This window comes from Ranitomeya variabilis, chromosome 4 (genome assembly GCF_051348905.1).
Source record: "Ranitomeya variabilis isolate aRanVar5 chromosome 4, aRanVar5.hap1, whole genome shotgun sequence".
In the NCBI taxonomy this organism is placed as follows: domain Eukaryota; kingdom Metazoa; phylum Chordata; class Amphibia; order Anura; family Dendrobatidae; genus Ranitomeya; species Ranitomeya variabilis.
The window spans coordinates 711,695,357-711,720,940 of record NC_135235.1 but is presented as its reverse complement, the minus strand read 5'-3'; the positions used below and the strand labels follow the sequence as shown (position 1 = coordinate 711,720,940).

General features: G+C 46.3%; 1 protein-coding gene and 1 long non-coding RNA gene across 4 annotated transcripts in view; one reads left to right on the top strand and one right to left on the bottom strand.

Moving 5' to 3' along the window:
• LOC143766505 (uncharacterized) overlaps nt 1-20,604 on the bottom strand; it is a 36,848-nt gene extending 16,244 nt beyond the window's left edge. The window contains exons 1-5 of the mRNA XM_077254244.1: nt 20,418-20,604; nt 1,992-2,139; nt 1,683-1,862; nt 1,476-1,599; nt 1,295-1,392 (exon numbers count right to left, since the gene is read on the bottom strand). Of these exons, the coding sequence (XP_077110359.1) occupies nt 1,295-1,392; nt 1,476-1,599; nt 1,683-1,862; nt 1,992-2,069 (480 nt within the window). The 5' untranslated portion in view covers nt 2,070-2,139; nt 20,418-20,604. The remainder of the gene's footprint in view (nt 1-1,294; nt 1,393-1,475; nt 1,600-1,682; nt 1,863-1,991; nt 2,140-20,417) is intronic.
• On the top strand, nt 1,013-5,191 carry LOC143766543 (uncharacterized). Of its 3 annotated transcripts, none has more exons than XR_013213585.1 (2): nt 1,013-1,111; nt 4,831-5,191. It is a non-coding gene; the product is annotated as an uncharacterized LOC143766543 (long non-coding RNA). The 3 variants fall into 3 exon arrangements; XR_013213583.1 differs by lacking the exon at nt 1,013-1,111 and adding an exon at nt 3,602-3,685; XR_013213584.1 differs by lacking the exon at nt 1,013-1,111 and adding an exon at nt 3,638-3,700.
• Nucleotides 20,605-25,584: the final 4,980 nt, after the last annotated feature.

The window sequence follows — 25,584 nt, the reverse complement described above, 5'->3', positions numbered from 1 at the left end:
ATAAAGGCTGTATATGTGTAACATTCACAATGCCATGCTCTTCCAGAGGTTTCTGTAGGATGCTGACTATCCAACAAGTTTGGACATGTCAACTGAATGGAAAAAGAAACTAAACCAAAAGTGAAACCAAGCTAGAAGTGTGGAATTAAAGGGGCAGTATGAACAAAATGTGGAGGCTATTAATAGTTTATACAATTAAGACATGCTGCTTTTAAACACCTACCTATTGCCATATAGTAAAACAAAAAAGATTTTTACTTACTTTGGGGTCCCCCCCTCACCCTGGCGTTAGATCGTTGCCCCTAGTTTCGTCTGTGTAACTATGGGCGCACATGCGCACTGCTCTCACTTCTCATTTTAATCGTGATTTATATTAAAAAAAAACCTTTTGATTTAAATCAGTGATTTAAATCATGATTTAAATCGGCGTGATTTAAATCAATCCACCCTGAGGCAGAGTCATGTAACACTCACCCAGTGAAGCTGTCATGTGGTACCGGTTCTGGAAGCGGAGGCACAGCACGAGTTCTAGATGGTACAGCTTACTCCGTACACTCTTGTTAGTGGAGTTGCCCTCTTGGGAGCGCCCACTGCTGTTATTGGGATTGCTGTCCGGCTGCACTTCCACCACCTGTGGGTGCACCTCAGATTCTCCTGGAGAGGACATCTTTGGGACACATTGGCAGCAGGAGGCCGCCGGATCTTATACTTACAGCCCGTCCATCTCCGGAACAAGCCTCCCCGGACCCCTGGAAGTGAACCCAAGCAATTTCAGTTCAGTAATGTTGAATGGGCAGTGCGCATGCATGGGCCTAAATCCGAAAGCACTGCCCGATGGAAGAGAAGGGCAGCCGATGCACGCATCCCGCTCCACAAGATGAGTGCCGGTCTGGTCCTACTGCACCGCGTGAGCCAGGACAGCCTCTTCCGGATCCTGGCCTCACATCATCCACCATCAGACGATGGTGAAGACTGACAGGCAGGGATCTCCAGACGCTGCTTCAGGTGCCGCAGCCCCTGCCGTTCCCCAGACACCTCACAGGTGGCAGGCACAGGCCCAGGTAACCTTTCCTGTGCAGGTTCCCGCAGGAACAAGAAACCAACTGAGGAGGTGAGCCCCTTTTCATCTGTAGGTTTCCTGTTACTGGGGACGGATCCCTTCTCTCAGTGGGTGCGATCAGCGATAATGAAAAAAAAAACAACACAATAATGGTGGATAAAACAAAACTGAGCACAAAACATTCACAGTTGTCTACACATCATAGGGGAGATCTCATGACACCTCTCTATCTACCTGATGATCCCGAGGAACATTGGGATCTTCTTGTTTACAGTCCTGTGGAAGAAGAGGATGGGGACATCTCTCTGGTGTTGTCTTCCTACTGGATAGATCTGGAAGAAACACATACAGGGACTGAATTTATTCTTTACATACAGATAATTATAGGCCGTCTGTATTTAGTCCAGTCCATTACCTGGTGATTTTAGGGGCTGGGGAACCTCAATCATGATGTCCTTGTACAGATCTTTGTGTCCTTCTAAATACTCCCACTCCTCCATTGAGAAATAGACGGAGACATCCTGACACCTTATAGGAACCTGACACACACAATGACACCGTCATCCCCCCGATCCCTTCATAGCGTTACTGTATAATGTCCCAGCATTCCCAGCAGTATCACCTCTCCAGTCAGCAGCTCAATCATCTTGTAGGTGAGTTCTAGGATCTTCTGGTCATTGATGTTCTCATGTATCAGGGGGTGAGGTTGAGGTCCCGTGATTGGGCTTAGGGGTCTTCCCCGTCCCTCAGACACAGGGTCCTGACAGCGCTCACTAGAGGTCTTCTTCACTACTGTGTAATCCTGGTTATGGAGAGACACATTAATAAATCTCACTACAGACATTTCCAGAGTCCTCACCTCTCCAGTTCTGTCCATCTGTTATTCCCATAGATAAGAATGATGTAATGTGACGTCATCAGAATCTCTCACCTCTCCAGTAAGCCGGAAGAGGATCTCTAGGGTGAGGTGTAATATCCTCTCCGCCATCTTGTCTCTGTCCATATCCATCTTTGATGGGTAAATCAGGAAAATTCTCTTCTATAGTAGATCTTCACAGAGGATCGGATATTGTAGAGACCTGAATGAAAAAAAGATGAGCCGATGTAACATCATAAAAATCCTGGCGATAATAAGGGGAAACACATAAAAAGATAAAACTTGTAGATGTTGTATTCTCTAGTCTTGTATGGACTGGAACGTAAGTTGAATTGCTGACTAAGACATCTCCTCCATGCTCCCAATCACTGCCTATGTTACTCACTGCTTTGGTGACTGTATTTTCTGCTCAGTCCTAACGAAGTTATGATTCTTACAGCCAATCAGAGACTGGCGGGGACCCAAGCAGCAATGGTATATTTGCTATTTTACAGTGTTTAGTTTTCTTCTTTCCATCTACTAATAAACCCTATATATTTAGGCCACAGACAACAAGCAGTTTCTCCCTCGGAGTCGGCAGCGGAAAACGATTCTCATAGACTCATCTTCCATATCGCTAATTCTCGTCTCATTTACCGACCCTGGAATCGGCATTAGCAATACTGCAGGAGATATTCATTACACGTGACAGGAGAAATAACGACTTCATGGTGAGGACGACATCTTCATCTTCTACTACGGCTCTAGAAACAGATCTGTCCAGAGTCCGTCACTGACTCCATCCCCACCGGCCTCTATATGAAGGTTTCCCGACAATACTGTGTGGAGGCCCCGTACTATGAGAGTAATACATGTTTCCTTGGTTCCCGTCTTTCATATTTCGGTCGTTTGTATCTATCAGCGAAAAGGAACAAAACCATTGTGATTCTTATAAGGAGACAACACAAAACACCCTAAATATAACATTTTACAACAACCCCACAATCTGTGACTCTTCAGGGTAAATCGCTCTCTCACCATTGGATTAGAGCTGATGCTATGGAGCTAAAGGGACTAAACAGACTTTGTCTCCTCCATAAAGGGGCACTTTTCCGTGTTTGTCAGAACTGTCCGAGGATTATTAGAGATGATAGCTTCCCCTCCAATTAGAAGGGACACATGTGGATATTGGGGTCTTTACCTGCTACAGTTCTGGTGTGGACCCTCCACCCACAGAGCCACACACCACACAAAGAATAATGGGGCCTCCAGCACTGACCTCCACACGCAGAGCAGCACTCCACATAGAGAATAATGGGAGCCTCCAGCACCGACCTCCACCCGCAGAGCCGCACTCCACATAGAGAATAATGGAGCCTCCAGCACCGACCTCCACCCGCACTCCACATAGAGAATAATATAATTGGTAACATAAAAGGTTGCCTTGACCAATCAGCGACGGGCACAGTCTGCCGCGAATTCTGGAATCATCATTGTCCATATGCTACGGGGACATGCATATTCTAGAATACCCGATGCTTTAGAATCGGGCCACAGTCTAGTAGAGAATAATGGAGCCTCCAGCACCGACCTCCACATAGAGAATAATGGTAAATGCTAGAGTGTATGGGCTCCTTCCAGGTGTGACGTCATTTCCAGGGGCGTGTCCTATCGTGAGGGGGCGTGTTCTGAGTTCACATCATGGGCGTATTCTCTTTTTACCAAGGCGGCAAATGAAGGCAGCATGACAGCTTGTGGACGCCATGGAGGTTAGTGGTTTCAGGGTGAAAAAATGCTACTTGCTGATCGCTATTGGGGGGAGGCCCTGTGGTGGTCGACCTACTTGTCTGTGTGGGGAGCGACCTGCGGTGGGATTTTGGGGGGCTCCGCTGCTGCTGGCTATTGTGGGAGACCCCTGCGGTGGGATTTTGGGGGGCTCCGCTGCTGCTGGCTATTGTGGGGGACCCCTGCAGTGGGATTTGAGGGCGGCCTGTTTGTGGGGTGCGACCTGCTTGTCGTGGAATGTGGGGAGGCGACCTGCTGCTGGCTATTGGGGGGGATCCCGTGGTGGGATTTGGGGACGACCTGCTGATTATGGATAGAACCCTTTTATTAGGGGGTGACCTGCTGCTTACTGGGGGATACCTTTTATTGGGGGGCAACCTGCTTATGGGTTGGGTTTGGGGGGCTGAAGAGGGTTTAAGCTGGGTGGGAGGTGGACATCCGAAGGGGGTGTGTGCTGGGTAGGAGGGGGGGGGGGGGTCCACGTCCGATGGGGGTTTGTGCTGGGTGGGAGGTCTGCATCTGGGGGTTTGTGCTGGGTGGGGGGTCTGCATCTGGGGGTTTGTGCTGGGTGAGGGGTCCACGTCTGATGGGGGTTTGTGGGGGTTGGACATCCGATGGGGGTTGGACATCCGATGGTGGTTTGTGGGGGCTGGACGTGGGATGGGTTTGTGGGGGTTGGATGTCCTCCGATGAGAGTTTAAGCTGGGGTGGCGTTCGATTGGGGGGGGGTGTCTGATGGGATTTATGGTTGGGTCAGGGGGCATCATATTTGGATTTACGCTTGGGGGAGGGAATGTCTGGTGGGCTTTGGATTTATCCTGTGGGGTCCGCTGGTTAATGTGAGGTGGAGGTTTCTGACTGGGGGAGCGAGGTTATGCTGTGTGGCCATCTGGTTGATGTGGGGGGTATGAGTGTATGCTGCTTATGCTATGCAAAAAAAATAAATTTAGGTATTTCCCTGTAGAGTAGGCTACACCACCAACTGGCACGAAGCTAATCCTTTTTAGCTTAATGTCAGTAGGAGGCAGACATGGGTCTGGACCGCCCAGCCCAGTTTCTGACTTAGGTTTTGGGTTTTTTTTTTTATTAACGATTTTCCTTTTTCTTTTAATTTTTTTTTTTTCCCCAGATACGGCTTTTGAGGGCGATAGTGGAATTGTCACTCTAATCTCCCACCTAGAATTGTCACTACCGTATCATCTGTGGTCTACGAGGCAAGGCCCTAACACATCAAGAGTGTTTGTGGTTCCCCAGAGGACGGTCCATGCCACGAATCCCCCTACCCTCTCGCCCCCCCAGAGCCAGATAGAGTAGGGAGGGAAGACGAATCCGTTATGTGCCAGCCGCCGAAAGGTCTGCGTCCAGGTTATTCCATGCCCATCTTCATCATCGGTCTGCGAAGAATGATGTGTGATCTTCAGGACAGGTATATCCTACCAGGCAGTGAGGGGGCTACTTTAAAAAAAAAAAAAGAAAAAAAATGGAAAGGACAGGACAAATATGTCCTAGTTTGCCCCTGAGCAATATGGACGTCTCCTGAGGAAACCTTCCTATTCATGCAGCCTCCATGTTTTCCAGAGGCTCCTGTGACCCTGCTCTTAAAATATCCAGGCTTCGGTCTAGGCCTTCTCTGGTGGCCGGTCCACACCACCAGTGCCCTGAACAATCATGCACGCCAACTTTCTAGTGCATCCTACTCTGCACCGATCAGTTTAAGAGTACTTTGCTTCTGCAACAGAGGACTAAAGTCTGCCTCCCAAGAGATCTGCTGTTCAATTTTGGTTGTTTTGGAAATGTTCTGTCCAAAAAACCGACGGGACAACTCTCCGACCCACCAGGAAAAGACGAGACCTTCCTTTAGGCCAGCCCCCTTCTGGCATCCATGAACCCACCAGCACTGGTCTGCTAGGCCTGGATCTAGCAGACTCTTTGACATGATGGGGCTTTCCCACCTTGGATGTTTCTCAGGGTCGGCTGCAGTGTCCTTCACAATTCAAGGCCGGTATTATGATCTCTGGTCTGGGACACCGAAACCTCAGACACCGGAGGAAGGCCTGGGGGGGCAGAGCCACATACCAGACCGACAGTCCAGCCCGCAGGCACCAACAGCATATTACAGTTTTACAATACTTTAGAAATGCATAAAATGAAACAAGCAAAGGCATAAAGTTATTCAATGCAAAATAAATGCAGTTTTATAAAATTAGAAATGTTTCTATATCTTATGGTAAAATGATATTTATCCAGTATTTCTATAAGTAAAAGTCTGAGATTTCTGTGGGAAATGGTCATTTGTTCCTCTTAAACCAGTTCTGAATGTAAATAAAACATTGCTCTGATGAAGTCTCCACATTGTATTTTAGCCTTTCATTTCAGGCGTAGGGCAGGACAAGCCCCTGATGTATCTGTGTAAGGATTCACTCGCTCAGGTGCGTTGGAGGAAACAGGAGACACATTCTCTAGCGTTCATGTAGGTTTATTCACTCCATAAACCACATAGCAACATGAACAACGGGTAAACAGTCCGTACATCAGGCCAACATAACATAAGAGTCCATAGAAGATCTCTGCTCTTCTCAGGCCTGTGGGCACACAGGCTGTGCAATGTCCAGCACTCAGGCTCTATCTGAAGCCTTAACACACTGTGGAGGCTCTCTCCTCCACACACACAGACTCCTGTCTGTAGTGTCCCACCTGGACACAGGGATCTCTGTCCACCAGGACAGAATCCCTAAGGCTATGTGCACACTTTGCGGTGTGCTCTGCGGGTTCTCCCGCAGCGGAATTGAGAAATCTGCAGGGCAAACCCGCTGCGGTTATCCCTGCAGATTTATCGCGGTTTGTTCCGCGGTTTCCGCTGCGGGATTACTCCTGCACTATTGATGCTGCATATGCAGCAATATGCAGCATCAATAGTAATGTAAAAAATAATAAAAATTGGCTATACTCACCCTCTGACGTTGCGATCTCCTCGGCGCTGCAAGCGGCTGTGCCGACAAGGACCTTCGTGACGTCACGGTCATGTAACCGCGGCGTCATAACGGTCATGTGACCGCGACGTCACCACAGGTCCTGTTCGCACAGCAACTGAGACCGGACGCCGCGGGCAGCGCTGAGAGGTGAGTATAGCATGATTTTTTATTTTAATTCTTTTTTTTTTTACACCCAAATATGCTTCCCAGGGCCTGGAGGAGAGTCTCCTCTCCTCCACCCCGGGTACCACCCGCACATTAACCGCTTACTTCCCGCAACGTGGGCACAGCCCCATGCGGGAAGTAAGCGGTTCAATGCATTCCTATGGGTGCAGAATCGCAGCGATTCTGCACAAAGAAGTGACATGCTGCGGGTTGTAAACTGCTGCATTTCTGCGCGGTTTTTCCCGCAGCATGTGCACTGCGGTTTGCGGTTTCCATAGGGTTTACATGTTAATGTAAACGCTATGGAAACTGCTGCGGACCCGCAGCATCAAAATCGCGGCGGTTCCGCGGTAAAAACCGCAAAGTGTGAACATGGCCTACCACTCACTCTGGAGGCTAGCATTAGGCTTTCTTTAATAGGTCTAACCACACCCAGAACCCATCACATGATCAGACATGTGGTTGTGACCCCACCACAGGTCCTGACACACATACTGACAGCTATGGTTACATCACAGCGGTAAGCCATCTATGTGACACATATCTCCCGTCGATTAGACACCCTTTAGCCATGCTACACTGTGTAACACATGTAAGGTGCTATAATAACAGCCTTAGGCTGGTTTCACACCAGCATTCGGCAGGGATGCGGATGGCAGCCTTCTTCCTCCGTTAAGGCTACTTTCACATTAGCGTCGTGTGAGGCATGTCTCATTGCGTCGTTTTGGAGAAAAAACGCATCCTGCAAAGTTGCCTGCATGATGCGTTTTTTTCTCCATAGACTTTCATTAGCGACACACTGGGACGGATTGCCACACGTCGCATCCGTCGTGTTTTGGCGGACCGTCGGCACAAAAAAAAGTTCCATGTAACGTTTTTTTTGTGCGTCGAGTCCGCCATTTTCGACGCCGAAACGCCGCCCCCTCCTCCCCGGAACTCACAATGGGCCAAGGATGCGTTGTAAAACTGCCTCCGCTGCCCACATTGTGCTACATAAAACACACTGTCCGTCGGGCCGACGGACTAGTGGGAAAGTAGCCTAAGCCCCGCTCACTGCCACAACTCTTCATTCAGTTCCGCCTACGTCTGCATGCGTCCTGCATACCCTATCTTTAACATTGGGTACGCAGGCCAAGCGGATGCCTCCGCATGTGTTTTAACGCTGCGCCGACCGCAATAAAATGCAACATGTTGTGTTCGACGCAGTTCAGCGCATCGTCAAAATGAAGCATGCCTGCGTACCCAATGTTAAAGATAGGGGACGCATGCAGACTTAGGCGGAGCTGAAGGAAGAGGTGCAGTAGTGGGGGGGGGGGGGGGGCTTAACGGAGGAAGAAGGCTGCCGAACGCTGGTGTGAAACCTGCCTGAGACAGGTAAACCACTTTTGAAACAATGTTCACTTGTACAAGCTCTTAGCCCCTTAGTGACGGGCCAATTTTTTTAAAATCTGACCAGTGTCACTTTATATAGTAATAACTCTGGAATGCTTCAACATCCCATTGCTTTTGAGATTTTTTTTTTTTTTTTCGTGACATATTAGACTTTATGATAATGGTAAACTTGGGTTGATTTGTTTTGCTTTATTTTGTAAAAAAATCAGAAATTTTACAAATTGTAAAAAATAGGAATTTTGAATGATTCTCCCTTGAAGGCCGGAGTCACACTAGAGAGGAATACGGACGAGTGCTATGCGAGAAAAAAAATCGCATAGCACTCAGACCAATGTTAATCTCCCATCACTTTTTTTTTTTTTTCACGGCCGTATTATATGTGCGAGTGAAATTGCAGTATGCTGTGATTTGCACCGTATATCAGCCTCGCCAATGAAAGTCTATTTGTGCAAGAAAAACTCGCACCACACGGGCCATCAGTGTGACTTGCGATAAATACGCAACGGTGTCCTATGAAAGGCCCGACAATTCAGGTGCAGTGTACAGTAAAATCACACTGACAGGTTACAATAGAATAGATATATACACACAGTATAGGTGTATATAAAATCTAAAGAGACACACTACAGACCAAAAGTTGGACACACCTCATTTAAAGATTTTTCTGTATTTTCATGACTATGAAAATTGTACATTCACACTGAAGGCATCAAAACTATGAATTAACACATGTGGAATTATATACTTAACAAAAAAGAGTGAAACAACTGAAAATGTCTTATATTCTAGGTTCTTCAAAGAAGCCACCTTTTGCTTTGATGACTGCTTTCGACACTCTTGGCATTCTCTTGATGAGCTGCAAGAGGTTGTCACCGTAAATGGTTTTCACTTCACAGGTGTGCCCTGTCAGGTTTAATAAGTGGGATTTCTTGCCTTATAAATGGGGTTGGGACCATCAGTTGTGTTGTGCAGAAGTCTGGTGGATACACAGCTGATAGTCCTACTGAATAGACTGTTCGAATTTCTATTATGGCAAGGAAAAAAAAGCAGCTAAGTAAAGAAAAACGAGTGGCCATCATTACTTTAAGAAATGAAGGTCAGTCGGTCCAAAAAATTGGGAAAACTTTGAAAGTGTCCCCAAGTGCAGTGGCAAAAACCACCAAGCGCTACAAAGAAACTGGCTCACATGAGGACCGCCCCAGGAAAGGAAGACCAAGAGTCACCTCTGCTTCTGAGGATAAGTTTATCCGAGTCACCAGCCTCAGAAATCGCAGGTTAACAGCAGCTCAGATTAGAGACCAGGTCAATGCCACACAAAATTCTAGCAGCAGATGCATCTCTACAACAACTGTTAGGGCTTGTTTCCATTTGCGAGAAAAATATCCGTATCTCGCATGTGGAAACCAAGCTGTGGCGCCGGCACTTTGGAGCGGAGCGTGCAGCTCCATGTGTTCGTATGCAGCCGCACGCTCCGCTCTGGAGTGCCGGCGCCACAGCTTGGTTTCCACATTCGAGATACGGACGTGTTTCTCGCAAATAGAAACAAGCCCTTAAGAGGAGACTTTGTGCAGCAGGCCTTCATGGTAATATAGCTGCTAGGAAACCACTGCTAAGGACAGGGAACAAGCAGAAGAGACTTGTTTGGGCTAAATAACACAAGGAATGGACATTAGACCAGTGGAAATCTGTGCTTTGGTCAGATGAGTCCAAATTTGAGATCTTTGGTTCCAACCACCGTGTCTTTGTGCAACACAGAAAAGGTGAACAGATGGACTCTACATGCCTGGTTCCCACCGTGAAGCATGGAGGAGGAGATGTAATGGTGTGGGGGTGCTTTGCTGGTGACACTGTTGGGGATTTATTCAAAATTGAAGGCATACTGAACCAGCATGGCTACCACAGCTTCTTGCAGCGGCATGCTATTCCATCCTATTTGCGTTTAGTTGGACCATCATTTATTTTTCAACAGGACAATGACCCCAAACACACCTCCAGGCTGTGTAAGGGCTATTTGACCAAGAAGATGAGTGATGGGGTGCTACGCCAGATGACCTGGTCTCCACAGTCACCAGACCTGAACCCAATCGAGATGGTTTGGGGTGAGCTGGACCGCAGAGTGAAGGCAAAAAGGGCCAACAAGTGCTAAGCATCTCTGGGAACTCCTTCAAGATTGTTGGAAGACCATTCCCGGTGACTACCTCTTGAAGCTCATCAAGAAAATGCCAAGAGTGTGCAAAGCAGCCATCAAAGCAAAAGGTGGCTACTTTGAAAAACCTAGAATATAAGACATATTTTCAGTTGTCTTACACTTTTATTAAGTATATAATTCCACATAGTTTTGATGCCTTCAGTGTGAATGTGCAATTTTCATAGTCGAGAAAATACAGAAAAATCTTTAAATGAGGTGTGTCTAAACGTGTGTGTGTGTGTGTGTGTGTGTGTGTGTGTGTGTGTGTGTGTGTGTGTGTGTGTGTGTGTGTGTGTGTGTGTGTGTGTGTGTGTGTGTGTGTGTGTGTGTGTGTGTGTATACATATAATCTATCACACGGACAGCAGAATAGCCGATAGTTAATTTGTTGGCTTCTGTCAAATCATTGCAGAGGCTGACAGGATAGGAGACATGGTTTACATACAGCAAACCATTGCAGAACAGTTAGACTTATATAGGTCAGTGACTAATACGGTTAGTAGTGTGTGTGTGTCTGTGTCTGTAAAATTTGGGGCCTGTGTGTATTTAATAAAAATGCTTCACTGAAAAAACTGGCGTGGGCTCCCGCACAATTTTCTGTGCTACAGAGGGAAAGCCAGTGACTGAGGACAGATATTATAGCCTAGAGAGGGACCATGGTTATTACCACCCCAGAAAAGGTGCATCTGTATGATGCGCCAATTCTGGCACTCAGCCTCTGTCTTCTCACTGCCCTGTAGCGGTGGCATATGGGGTAATAAGGGGTTAATGTCACCTTTGTATTGTAAGGTGACATTAGGCCAGCGTAGTAATGGAGAGATGTCTGATAGATGCCTCTCCATTACTAACCTGTGGGCTTGTTGTTTCTTGACAATAAAAAGGTGACATCAACCGCACAAATATGAACCCCACTGCTACAGGGCAAGTAGGAAGAGCGAGGCTAAATGCCAAAATTGGCACATCTATAATATGCGCCATTTCTGGGACGGCTGAGAGCTGATGGTTTTTAGCCTGTGGGGCTGCCAATATCCATGGCCTCTTCACAGGCTATTAATATCAGCCTACAGCTGTCTGCCTAACCTTTGCTGGTTGGATTTGATAGAGGGACCCCATGTCAATATTTTGTGTCTCCCTGTAAAATAGCCAGTAAAGGCTAAGCAAACAGCTGTGAGCTGATATTAATAGCCTGGGAGCCTTTATGGTTATTGTCTCCTTTCCAGAATAGTAACATCAGCTGTCAGCTTTCCCTCTGCTGGTTATGAAAATTATGCGGGAGCCCAGGCAGGTTTTATTTTAATTTTTTGAAAAATAAACATTGCATTTCACGCAGGTTTCTTAGTTGTTTTTTTTACAGCATATGTAGGTTAATTATGTTAATGCTCCTACAAGTGTGTGTGTGTGTGTGTGTGTGTGTGTGTGTGTGTGTGTGTGTGTGTGTGTGTGTGTGTGTGTGTGTGTGTGTGTGTGTGTGTGTGTGTGTGTGTGTGTCTTTAGTTAATATTAATGAGGGTATCTCATGAAGAGTTTGAATAAATAAAGGAATTGTGATGCATTTTCCTTATTTTTGTTTTTTTAATATATATTTAGCACTCATGATTTATAGAAACGCATCAAATCCACATAAAAAAGTACAGAATTTCCACTGCGTTTTCTGCTAAGAGACGCAGTAACCATGCAGAAATTTCCTCAAGCAAATCTGCAACGTGCGCACATAGCCTTAACCATTTAGGTGCTTAAGTCACTTGACAGCAGCATTTAAGGGGTTTAAACAGCCAAGGTCAGTGCCAACACTGATTGTGGCTGATGCAGCATTTTGTCAGCTATATTGTACAGCAGGGGTGTCAAACTGCATTCCTCGAGGGTCGCAAACAGGTCATGTTTTCAGGATTTCCTTGTATTGCACGGGTGATAATTTAACCACCTGCACAGATAATGATTCCAGCACTTTGTGCAATGCTAAGGAAATCTTGAAAACATGCATGGTTTGAGGCCCTCGAGGAATGCAGTCTGACACCCCTGTTGTACAGCCAACAGCTGCAGGGTTGCCACCTGTCTGGGGATGGTATTCTCTTAGATCTTACATTTTAGATCAGTAAAAAAGGTGTATTGGTCATTAAGGAGTTAAAGGGAATCTGTGACCAGGTGTTTGCATGCAGCGTGTAAGTACACATTCACACTGGCCTCTTGTCACGATTCACACCATGACCGTCACCCCTACTGTTGTGAATTCCGTTCTTGGGCCCCCTCCTGTGGTTGTGAATGGGACTTTTGTGAGTTCTGCCCTTGGGCTCCCTCTGGTGGTTTCGAGTGGAACTGCTGCTCCTTGAGTTTAGCTTAGCAGCGGCTTTCACTCATTGTCTCTCCTGGCTTTGCTATTTAACCTGGCTCTGGTCTTCAGTTCTTGCCAGCTGTCAATGTTTTCTGGGTTGGATTCAGATCTCCCCTTGGATTTCTCTTATGGCCTGTCCATTTCAGCAAAAGATAAGTTTTTGCTAGTTCTCTTGTTGTCCATTTGCTGTGGACTTATTGCTCTGCTCATGTTATGTTTCTTTTTGTCCAGCTTGTCATTATGATATATTCAGGCTAGCTGGAAGCTCTGGGGAAGCAGATTTGCCCTCCACACCGTGAGTCGGTGTGGAGATCATTTTTGTAAACTCTGCGTGGATTTTTAGTTTTTAATACTGACCGCACAGTATCCTTTCCTATTCTGTCTATTTAGATTAGTATTGGCCTCCTTTGCTAAAATCTGTTTTCATTTCTGTGTATGTCATTTCCCTCTCCACTCACAGTCAATATTTGTGGGGGGCTCTTTCCTTTGGGGGTTTTCTCTGAGGCAAGATAGTTTTCAGTTTCCATCTTTAGGGGTAGTTAGTTCTCAGGCTGTGACGAGGTGTCTAGGGAGTGACAGGAACATCCCACGGCTACTGCTAGTGTTGGTGTTAGGATTAGGAACTGCGGTCAGTACAGCTACCAGAGCTCGTCCCATGTTGTTCTTTAACCACCAGGTCATATCAGTGTTGTTCCTTAACCACCAGGTCATAACACCCTACGTCACGGATCAGGGTGACTTTAGGCCAATAGACGGCTATCACATGCACAGGGGGGCTTATCCTAGTTATCCCTCCACTGCTACAATGTGATGAAAAAACACACACAAGGCTATTGACCTCTTCGTTTACAGCAGGGGCTTATTTTAGTTATCCCCCTGCTCTTCAATATACCACGAACTGCAGGGATTTATGTATATCCTGCTTTACAGTTACGCTTGAACTTGCAGCTCTCTGGCGCCCCCCTTAACCTCAGGTCAGGTTAGGTACTGCACCTAGGGTAATTAGTCGCCAGAAAGGCTGCCTGCTTTGTACTGGCTATTGGGCAAGCTGCAGCGAGGCGATATAACTACTCCCACTCAGGCAGGAACAATAATTGTCAACGCTGCCATCGCTAAGGTGACTCCCAAAGGCACAGAACAAAGGTATGCTGCCACCAGCTTCGTTTAAACAGGTCCGAAGCTAACCCAAAACAGTAGCGTAACTCCCTTCAGAAGACTTAGGGTACGTTTTAGAACAGGAGAACGAAACTAGTATTTAGATATTTTACTCCGTAAAAAATTAATGCAGTGTTTACAAAAAGGCATATAAAGATGTTACAATATGAGACAACTGAAAATATGTACAAGGTAATTATAAAAATAACAGGGGTTAAATGAGACATTAACACTTACATGTGTTCAGGGCATTGCAGGCAACCAGGCTAGTGGGCAGAGTTCCCATATGTCCCAGTTCATCAGGGCTAGCAGTCAGGGCTCCTCAGGTAAAACCAACTGCTGGGGGCCTGCCAGAGACTTATAGACTGCAGCCCGTGACATCACCAAAAGGGCTGGCTTTCCCAGTCCGTCCTCTCCCTTCAAACTTACCAAATTTAACTCTAATTCTTATAAGTCTCGTATTTTCATTCCCAAACATGTCAGAATCATAACACACCCAGCATTCTTCTTATTCTAAAATTGGCTTTCTAATGATACTAAATTCGGGCTCGTTTTGACACCCGGTTCCGGAGAAATCTGTACTCTGTCCCTGTTTGAACTAGAGGCTCATGCTTACAGTGTTTGACAGATCCGCCGATGGACCTTAGCAATATGTACTTATTATTTTCCTAGGCCAAATTGTTGGCCCAATATCTTACAGTATTGGAACAAAGGACTTCATGGATTTTGGGAAATTCTATACCAGTTCTAGCTGATTATAGATGGGAGGAGGGATGAGTAAGTTGCCCAGAGCCTGGAATTTACAGCTAGCAATAAAAACTTTTATACACGTCCACATCTCAGCAAACACAAACACAGAGAGAAGGGGGGGTTTTAGCCTGCAGCATGGGTCTGACAGGCAAAGCTACAAAATCATATTACATCATATTACATGTCATACAATATCGTGACACCTCTGAACAGATAAAAAAACAGACTGAAACATGATTGAATACCCTGCAGTAAATAAATAGCATAGTGCATGAAAATAATATAGGGTATTTAGTTAAAAAAAAAAAGTGTTATGTAACAAAAAAAAAAAAAAGCCGAAGCCATCCCACCACTCCACGGTGACCGTAATTTGGACAGTCCTAAGTCTAAAATTAAAAACACTATTTTGTCATGTGACATGCATGTGGATAAGGGATGAGAAGGATTGGGCCCACCTACTGGACACAGCAATGGAAAACCACATCAATATACACTGCTCAAAAAACTAAAGGGAACACTTAAACAACAGAATATAACTCCAAGTACATTAAACGTCTGTGAAATCAAACTGTCCACTTAGGAAGCAACACTGTTTGAAAATCAATTTCACATGCTTTTGTGCAAATGGAAAATACAACAGATGGAATTGATTGCCAATTATCAAGACACTCAATAAAAGGAGTGGTTCTGCAGGTGGGGACCACATCTCGGTAACAATGCTTTCTGGCTGATGTTTTGGTCACTTTTGAATGCTGGTTGAGCTTTCACATTCGTGGTAGCATGAGACGGACTCTACAACCCACACAAGTGGCTCAGGTAGTGCAGCTCATCAAGGATGGCACATCAATGCGAGCTGTGGCAAGAAGGTTTGCTGTGTCTGTCAGCGTAGTGTCCAGATGCTGGAGGCGCTACCAGGAGACAGGCCAGTACACCAGGAGACATGGAGGGGGCCGTAGGAAAGCAACAACCCAGCAGCAGGACTACTACCTCAGCCTTTGTGCAAGGAGGAACAGGAGGAGCACTGCCAGAACCCCGCAAAATGACCTCCAGCAGGCCACAAATGTGCATGTGTCTGCACAAACGGTTAGAAACTGACTCCATGAGGATGGTCTGAGTGCCCGACGACCACAGATGGGAGTTGTGCTCACAGCCCAACACCGTGCAGGACGCTTCGCATTTGCCACAGAGCACCAGGATTGGCAAATTCACTACAGGCGCCCTGTGCTCTTCACAGATGAAAGCAGGTTCACACTGAGCACATGTGACAGACGTAACAGAGTCTGGAGACACCATGGAGAGAGATCTGCCTGCAACATCCTTCAGCATGACCGGTTTGGCAGTGGGTCAGTAATGGTGTGGGGTGGCATTTCTTTGGAGGGCCACACAGCCCTCCATGTGCTCGCCATAGGTAGCCTGACTGCCATTAAGTACCGAGAGGAGATCCTCAGACCCCTTCTGAGACCATATGCTGGTGCATTGGGCCCTGGGTTCCTTCTGATGCATGACAATGCCAGACCTCATGTGGCTGGAGCGTGTCAGCAGTTCCTGCAAGATGAAGGCATTGATGCTAAGGACTGGCCTGCCCGTCCACTAGCCCTTAATCCTATCGCGCACATCTTTGACATCTTGTCTTGCTCCATCCACCAATGTCACGTTGCACCACAGACTGGCCAGGAGTTGGCGGATGCTTTATTCCAGGTCTGAGAGGACATCCCTCAGGATAACATCCACCGCCTCATAAGGAGAATGCCCAGGCATTGTAGGGAGATCATGCACGCACGTGGAGGCAACACACATTACTGAGCATCATTTCCTTGTCTTGAGACATTTCCGCTGAAGTTGGATCAGCCATAACTTCAATTTCCACTTTGATTTTGAGCATCATTCCAACTCCAGACCTCTGTGCTATATTAGTTGTGATTTACGTTGTTCTTTTTTTAGCTTTTATTGTTCTCAACACATTCCACTATGTAATGAATAAAGATTTACAACTGGAATATTTCATTCAGTGATATCTAGGATGTGGGATTTTAGTGTTCCGTTTTTATATTTTTGAGCAGTGTATATTAAGGTTTTTAATATTAGTTAGGACTGTCCCAATTAGGTTCACCATGAAGTGGTGGGATTGCTTTTGCAATTTTTTTTTAATCAAACAAACGTGTTAACTAAGTACCCTATATTTTCTTGCACCATAGCCGTTTACTTAGTACAAGTTATTCAATCATTGTTTCTGTCCCCCCCCCCCCATATAAAGTACAGCCACCATCTATATGCACGTATATACAGCATTCTAAAATGCTGTGCATATATAGTAGGCCAACTGCCTGTATACCCTTATATACAGCATTTTATAAAGCACAACCACTATCTGTATGCCCTTAAGATAGTGGCATATTAGACTTGCCTAGCCCCATCCAATGGGCTTCGCTAGTCTTAATCCGGTGCCTTCTCTTCTATCACCATCCTTCTTTCTTTGAGTCGATGACGCGTCCTATGTCATCCACATGGTGTCTTCCATCGCGCTCCTTTGCAAGTGCACTTCTTTCTGCCCTTTGCAGTACTTTGCTTTGTGCTCAGCAGACAAATGTTCCTGCACAGAAGCGTGATGAGGGAGGGAGTGTGGATGATGTAGAACACATCATCCATGGGAAGGACTGCACCGGATGAAGACCAGCACCAAACATAACACCGAACCGCCCCGTAGGTGAGTATAAGAAGTTATTTACATTATGCACATTGGCTTACAGACATACAGTATATACTCGAGTATAAGCCGGTCCGAGTATAAGCCGACCCCTCTAATTTTGCCACAAAAAACTGGGAAAACTTATTGACTCGAGTATAAGCCTAGGGTGGAAAATGCAGCAGCTACCGGTAAATGTCAAAAATAAAAATAGATACCAATAAAAGTAAAATTAATTGAGACAGCAGTAGGTTAAGTGTTTTTGAATATCCATATTGAATCAGGAGCCCCATATAATGCTCAGTACAGTTCATGATGGCCCCATAAGATGCTCCATATTAAAATATGCCCCATATAATGCTGCACAAATGTTAATGGCACCATCAGATGCTCCATAGAAACTTTTGCCCCATACAATGCTGCATGAAGGTTGATGGCCCCATAAGATGCTCCATAGATTATGCCCCATGAGCTGCTCCACTGATTATGCCCCATACGATGCTCCACACATTATGCCCCATAAGATGCTCCACACATTATTCCCTATATGCTGCTGCTGCAATTAAAATAAAAAAAATCACATACTCACCTCTCTTCGCTCAGGCCCCCGGCACTTGCGATAGTCACCTTCCACATTCCACCGCTGTGCGCTGCTCTGTCTTCCATCCTCTGCACTGACTGTTCAGGCAGAGGGCGTCGCGCACACTAACTACGTCATTGTGCCGTCTGACCTGAACAGCCATAGCTAGAGGACGGAAGACAGCAGCGCCCTGCGTTGGAACGGGGAGAGGTGAATATCGCACAATGCTCACCTCCCCCCGTCATACTCACCTGCTCCCGGCGCGGTCCCTGGCAGCTTCTCACTGTCAGATGGTCTCCGGGAGCCAGCAGCGTCTTCCTATGTTCAGCAGTCATGTTCCGCTCATTAAAGTAATGAATATGCGTCCATATTCATTACTTTAATGAGCGGTACCACGTGACCGCTGAACACAGGAAGAGCTGCCCAGAGACCATAGGACATGCAGGGACCGCGCCAGAAGGTGAGTATGTGACAGCCGCCGCTCCCCCGCCGACAATGACTTGAGTATAAGCCGAGAGGGTCACTTTCTGCCCAAAAAAGTGGGCTGAAAATTTTGGCTTATACTCGAGTATATACGGTACAGCACTCTAGAAGGGTGTGTATAAGGGCATATAGGTGCTGGTGGTACTATATATGGGGAAAACCTGGTGACAGGTTCCCTTTAAGAAACCTATTGAACTAGGTTTTGGATGGTGAAAAACTTGTAATTTAAATATTGATGGTGGCTGAACTGCAGGTGGTCTGTGTCGCTTCATAAGTTTAAGGCTGGGGTCACACTAGCGTAGAATACGGACGAGCGCTATGTGAGAAAACATCGCATGGCACTCGGACCAGTGTTAATCTATGGGGCAGATCACATCTGTGATTATTTTTACATGCCGAATCAGCATACGAGAACAATCGCAGCATATATACCTGACAGGGGCCCATACAGTCAATATCTACAATAATATATACCTGACAGGAGCCCATACATTCTGATATCACTAATATATATACCTGACAGGGGCCCATACATTCTGATATCATCACTACTGTAATATATACCTCACAGAGGCCCATACATTCTGATATAATCCGTAATATATACCTGATAGGAGCCCATACATTCTGATATCATCAGTAATATACACCTGACAGGGGCCCATACATTCTGATATCATCAGTAATATACACCTGACAGGAGCCCGTACAATCTACAGTATATCTACAATACTATATACCTGACAGGAGCCCGTACCGTCTGTATCTACAATAATATATACCTGACAGGAGCCCGTACAGTCTGTATCTACAATAATATATACCTGACAGGAGCCCGTACAGTCTGTATCTACAATAATATATACCTGACAGGAGCCCGTACAGTCTGTATCTACAATAATATATACCTGACAGGAGCCCGTACAGTCTATATCTACAATAATATATACCTGACAGGAGCCCGTACAGTCTGTATCTACAATAATATATACCTGACAGGAGCCAATACAGTCTATATCTACAATAATATATACCTGACAGGAGTCCGTACAGTCTGTATCTACAATAATATATACCTGACAGGAGCCCGTACAGTCTAGTGTATTCACCAGTGAGCCGGCTAGACTGTATGGGCTGCAGTCAGGGCCTGGCAGGAGCCCATATATTCTGCTGGCATTAATAATTTATACCTTGAAGGAGCACATACATTCTAGGCTCAACCAGAGAATAATGGAGCCTCCAGCACCGACCTTCACCCGCAGAGCCGCACTCCACATAGAGAATAATGGAGCCTCCAGCACCGACCTCCACCCACAGAGCCGCCCTCCACATAGAGAATAATGGAGCCTCCAGCACCGACCTCCACCCGCAGAGCCGCACTCCACATAGAGAATAATGGAGCCTCCAGCACCGACCTCCACCCACAGAGCCGCACTCCACATAGAGAATAATGGAGCCTCCAGCACCGACCTCCACCCACAGAGCCGCCCTCCACATAGAGAATAATGGAGCCTCCAGCACCGACCTCCACCCGCAGAGCCGCACTCCACATAGAGAATAATGGAGCCTCCAGCACCGACCTCCACCCGCAGAGCCGCACTCCACATAGAGAATAATGGAGCCTGCAGCACCGACCTCCACCCGCAGAGCCGCACTCCACATAGAGAATAATGGAGCCTCCAGCACCGACCTCCACCCGCAGAGCCGCACTCCACATAGAGAATAATGGAGCCTCCAGCACCGACCTCCACCCGCAGAGCCGCACTCCACATAGAGAATAATGGGGCCTCCAGCACCGACCTCCACCCGCAGAGCCACACTCCACATAGAGAATAATGGAGCCTCCAGCACCGACCTCCACCCGCAGAGCCACACTCCACATAGAGAATAATGGAGCCTCCAGCACCGACCTCCACCCGCAGAGCCGCACTCCACATAGAGAATAATGGAGCCTCCAGCACCGACCTCCACCCGCAGAGCCGCACTCCACATAGAGAATAATGGAGCCCCCAGCACCGACCTCCACCCGCAGAGCCGCACTCCACGTAGAGAATAATGGAGCCTCCAGCACCGACCTCCACCCGCAGAGCCGCACTCCACATAGAGAATAATGGAGCCTCCAGCACCGACCTCCACCCGCAGAGCCGCACTCCACATAGAGAATAATGGGGCCTCCAGCACCGACCTCCACCCGCAGAGCCGCACTCCACGTAGAGAATAATGGAGCCTCCAGCACCGACCTCCACCCGCAGAGCCACACTCCACATAGAGAATAATGGAGCCTCCAGCACCGACCTCCACCCGCAGAGCCGCACTCCACGTAGAGAATAATGGAGCCTCCAGCACCGACCTCCACCCGCAGAGCCGCACTCCACGTAGAGAATAATGGAGCCTCCAGCACCGACCTCCACCCGCAGAGCCACACTCCACATAGAGAATAATGGAGCCTCCAGCACCGACCTCCACCCGCAGAGCCGCACTCCACGTAGAGAATAATGGAGCCTCCAGCACCGACCTCCACCCGCAGAGCCACACTCCACATAGAGAATAATGGAGCCTCCAGCACCGACCTCCACCCGCAGAGCCGCACTCCACATAGAGAATAATGGAGCCTCCAGCACCGACCTCCACCCGCAGAGCCGCACTCCACATAGAGAATAATGGGGCCTCCAGCACCGACCTCCACCCGCAGAGCCGCACTCCACATAGAGAATAATGGGGCCTCCAGCACTGACCTCCACCCCCAGAGCCACACACCACATAGAGAATAATGGAGCCTCCAGCACCGACCTCCACCCGCAGAGCCGCACTCCACATAGAGAATAATGGAGCCTCCAGCACCGACCTCCACCCACAGAGCCGCACTCCACATATATGGCTGCTCTCGCTCTGTGCACACAGGACCTGTGATGAGGTCACAGGAGGGGAGGAGTCAGGGGGTCACATGATCAGGGGCCTCAGTGTATGCAGGACTCTGCTGTGCTGTATATACTAATAATACGTGGGCTGTGCTGTATATACTACTACGTGGGCTGTGCTGTATATACTACTACGTGGGCTGTGCTGTATATACTACTACGTGGGCTGTGCTGTATATACTACTACGTGGGCTGTGCTGTATATACTACTGTGTGATTTTTTTTTGATTTTTTTTTTAGTATAGATGGTTAGCACTCGACCACGTAGAAAAAGGTGCAAGTGAAAAGGAACCAAAGATTCCGTAAAGTCCAAAAATAGCTATAGAATCACTGCACTCAATAGAGAAGGTATGCTTTCAAGTGAATAAATTTTATTTACGGTGGTGGATGAAGCGACAATTTTTTTGACGTTTCGGCCGAACTCCGGCCTTTATCACATAGTCGCTGGAAAAAATATAAAACAATATATACAATCAGAATGCTTCATATACAAATATACAAGATATTTACAAAATATAAGAGAGCCAGTCTATCCAGGTTGATGAGGGTGCAAATATGCAGATGCAACTAGGCTGGCAATATCAAAAACGACACTGGGTATCAGTAGTACAGGAGTTGGCATAGAACGTAAATGATTAAGTACAGAGTAAAAAGACATAAAAAGACATGGAGCATACCCTTTAAGGTCACCGAAAGGTTATTGGCACCGTTTATTGGGATATCTCAAATTGATGATATACTTCCTGAAGGTGAAAGGAGAGGGGGAAGAATAGTTAAGAAGGTGGCCTAGAAATCGCTGGCAAAGTGTAACATTAAGAACAGTGACCTTGATGTAGTTTGTAGTAGTGCGTCTCTTGAATGATATAGTGTGACGTGACCGGGGGTGGGAACAAGAGGAGAGAAAAAAACTGAGAGGGGAAAGAATTATGTCTATATATATATATATATATATATATATATATATATATATATATATATATATGTACCCGTTTAATGGATGATCCAGGAGGGGTTTGCGGCAAGCCAAAGGAGTGCTGTCCTGATTTTGATAATTGAGCTACAATGGGCAAAGTAGTCAGGGTAAGAATATGGTATATGATAGCGCTGGAGTCATTTTACCGGGTGGGTGCTAGATGTATGCAACAGTACTCACAGAAATAGAAGGCGTAGTAGTCTTGCGGGAGCAACAACGTGCTCGTGCAGTAATTGTGTGCTGCACTGGATGCGGAATACGAGCATCATCAATTTGAGACATCCCAATAAACGGTGCCAATAACCTTTCGGTGACCTTAAAGGGTATGCTCCATGTCTTTTTATGTCTTTTTACTCTGTACTTAATCATTTACGTTCTATGCCAACTCCTGTACTACTGATACCCAGTGTCGTTTTTGATATTGCCAGCCTAACATATTTGCACCCTCATCAACCTGGATAGACTAGCTCTCTTATATTTTGTAAATATCTTGTATATTTGTATATGAAGCATTCTGATTGTATATATTGTTTTATATTTTTTCCAGCGACTATGTGATAAAGGCCGGAGTTCGGCCGAAACGTCAAAAAAACTGTCGCTTCATCCACCACCGTAAATAAAATTTATACTACTGTGTGGGCTGTGCTGTATAAACTACTGTGTGGGCTGTGCTGTATATACTACTGTGTGGGCTGTGCTATATATACTACTACGCGGGCTCTGCTGTATATACTAGTGTGTGGGCTGTGCTGTATACACTACTACGCGGGCTGTGCAGTATATACTTCTGTGTGGGCTGTGCTGTATACACTACTACGCGGGCTGTGCAGTATATACTTCTGTGTGGGCTGTGCTGTATAAACTACTGTGTGGGCTGTGCTGTATAAACTACTGTGTGGGCTGTGCTGTATATGCTACTGTGTGGGCTCTGCTGTATATACTACTGTGTGGGCTGTGCTATATACACTACTACGCGGGCTGTGCTGTATACACTACTACGCGGGCTGTGCAGTATATACTACTGTGTGGGCTGTGCTATATACTACTACCGGGCTGTGCTGTATACTACTACGTGGGCTGTGCTGTATACTACTGTGTGGCCTGTGTTATCTACGCGGGCTGTGCTATATTATGCAGGCTGTGCTATATACTATGCGGGTTGTGCTATATACAGTACAATGCGGGCTTTGCTATATACTATGGGGAGTATATTATATTCTATGGGGGAGGCCGTGTTATGTACTATGTGGCTGTGTTATATACTATGGGACGGTATATTATATTCTATGGGGGAGGCTGTGTTATATACTATGGGGGGCTGCATTATATTCTATGGGGGGATACATTATATATTATGGGGAGGTGGGTTGTATTATATTCTATGGGGGGTTACATTATACTCTGGGGTGGCTGCATTATACTCTGTGGGGTGGCTGCATTATACTCTGTAGGGTGGTGGCTGCATTATACTATATGTGGGCTACATTATACTGTATCGAGGACTATGGGGAATACATTATACTATATGAAGAACTATGGGGTGCATTATACTATGGGAAGTGGATTGTACTACATGGATGACTATGGCGGTGCATTATACTATATGGAGCAATATGAGGAGTGTATTATACTATGTGGAGGACTGAGCAGTGTATTTTAATATATGGAGGACTATAGGGAGTGTATTATACTATATGGAGGACTGTGGAGCATATTATAATATATGGAGGACTATGGGGTATATCGCCGGTGTAAACTGTAGATGTGCTGCTGATAACATGATGCTGTATGGTGATCTGTTAGTGATCTATTAGTGATCGTTCTGTCTCATCATTATTCCTCAGCTGGTGGAAAGAGGCCGGGAAACAAGTGTTGAACAACTTCAGTATTGTTGATCAAACTCATTTAGCGGCCTGAACTCACCGCACGTAAATACAACCGAAATGCTTTTGTGTGATGTGCAATATGTTAGCATTTGGGTCCCCATTTTAAAGTTTGCCTAGGGCCCCACTTTGCCTAAAACCGGCCCTGCCTACAAGTGTACAAAGATATTATACAGTCACCAAGTGACAAGTGGGCCTGTGTAACTTCAAATGCCAGGGCTGAATTTTAGTCCCAGTCCGGCCCTGCCTGGGACCAACATAATAGCGCAAAAGGTATATACCTATTTATGGTTTCTTGAGTGTATCTTATGTAAATTTGTAGACATTTGACTGGGTGTGCAATATACCTGTTTGCAGCTTTTGTTTTCTCCCATAGGCTGTCCTTCTCTGAAGGCTTTTAGCACAGGTATTTCTCATTTTGTGTCTAAGGCTGCTTTCACACTAGCGTCGTCTTGCGGCCGTCGAAATGCGTGGTTGCGACGCATCGACGGATGCGTCGTAAAGACAGGAAAACGGATACAACGCTTACATTATTTCGACGGATGCCTCGTCGATTCGCTAGACGGTTCCGTCGAAAAACTGGATCCGTTGCATCCGTTGTTTCCATCCGTTTTTATGACGGATCCGTTTTCCACATAATAAAAGTGGGAGTCTCCTTATGTGATTGGCTACTGGAAAATAGGGAAAACTATATACAGACTGTTTTTACAGCCCATCTTCGAAAGGGTTTAGAGAAAGTGGCAGAGATGGAAGGAGTGCTTGTGAGCATTGCAAACGTGGTTACCGATGTGATTTTTGAGACCATTCGCCTGGATATCATGGTTCAGGAGCAGGAGGCGGCAGCACAAAGATGATGGATGCGTCACCCTCGATGTCGCAGACTGTGGATTCATCCCATTAACGCACTGCGGATGACCCGGGGCGTCTATTCTACCCTGTACATGGAGTTACGGCAGAACCCGGAGAAATTTTATAATTATCTTCGGATGAGGCAGGAGCACTTTGATGTGTTGCTGGAACAAGTTGGGGATGTCATCCAAAGGCAGGACACACACATGAGGTCTTCCATTACACCGGCGGAGCGGCTGATGGTGACCCTGCGGTAATTAAATTTTTTTTTATCTCACTGTTCATATTTAATGCCATGCCAGCATATTTTAACGTATGGAAAACAACATCAGCAGTGAACATGGTCCCCAAAATACTGAGCTGTAACACAGCGTTGCATGTTCTGGACCATGTTAATATTTTCCATGTATGGGCCCATGTATGCACAGATGTAAAAATGCTGTTGTTAATGTGCACTGCAACAGCCAAAACAAAAAAAAGCTGTGGCATTTTTAAAATGGAAAAAAAAAAAAAAAAAAAATTTATGTAAATTGCTTACAAATGTCATTTATTTAGCTGTCTTTA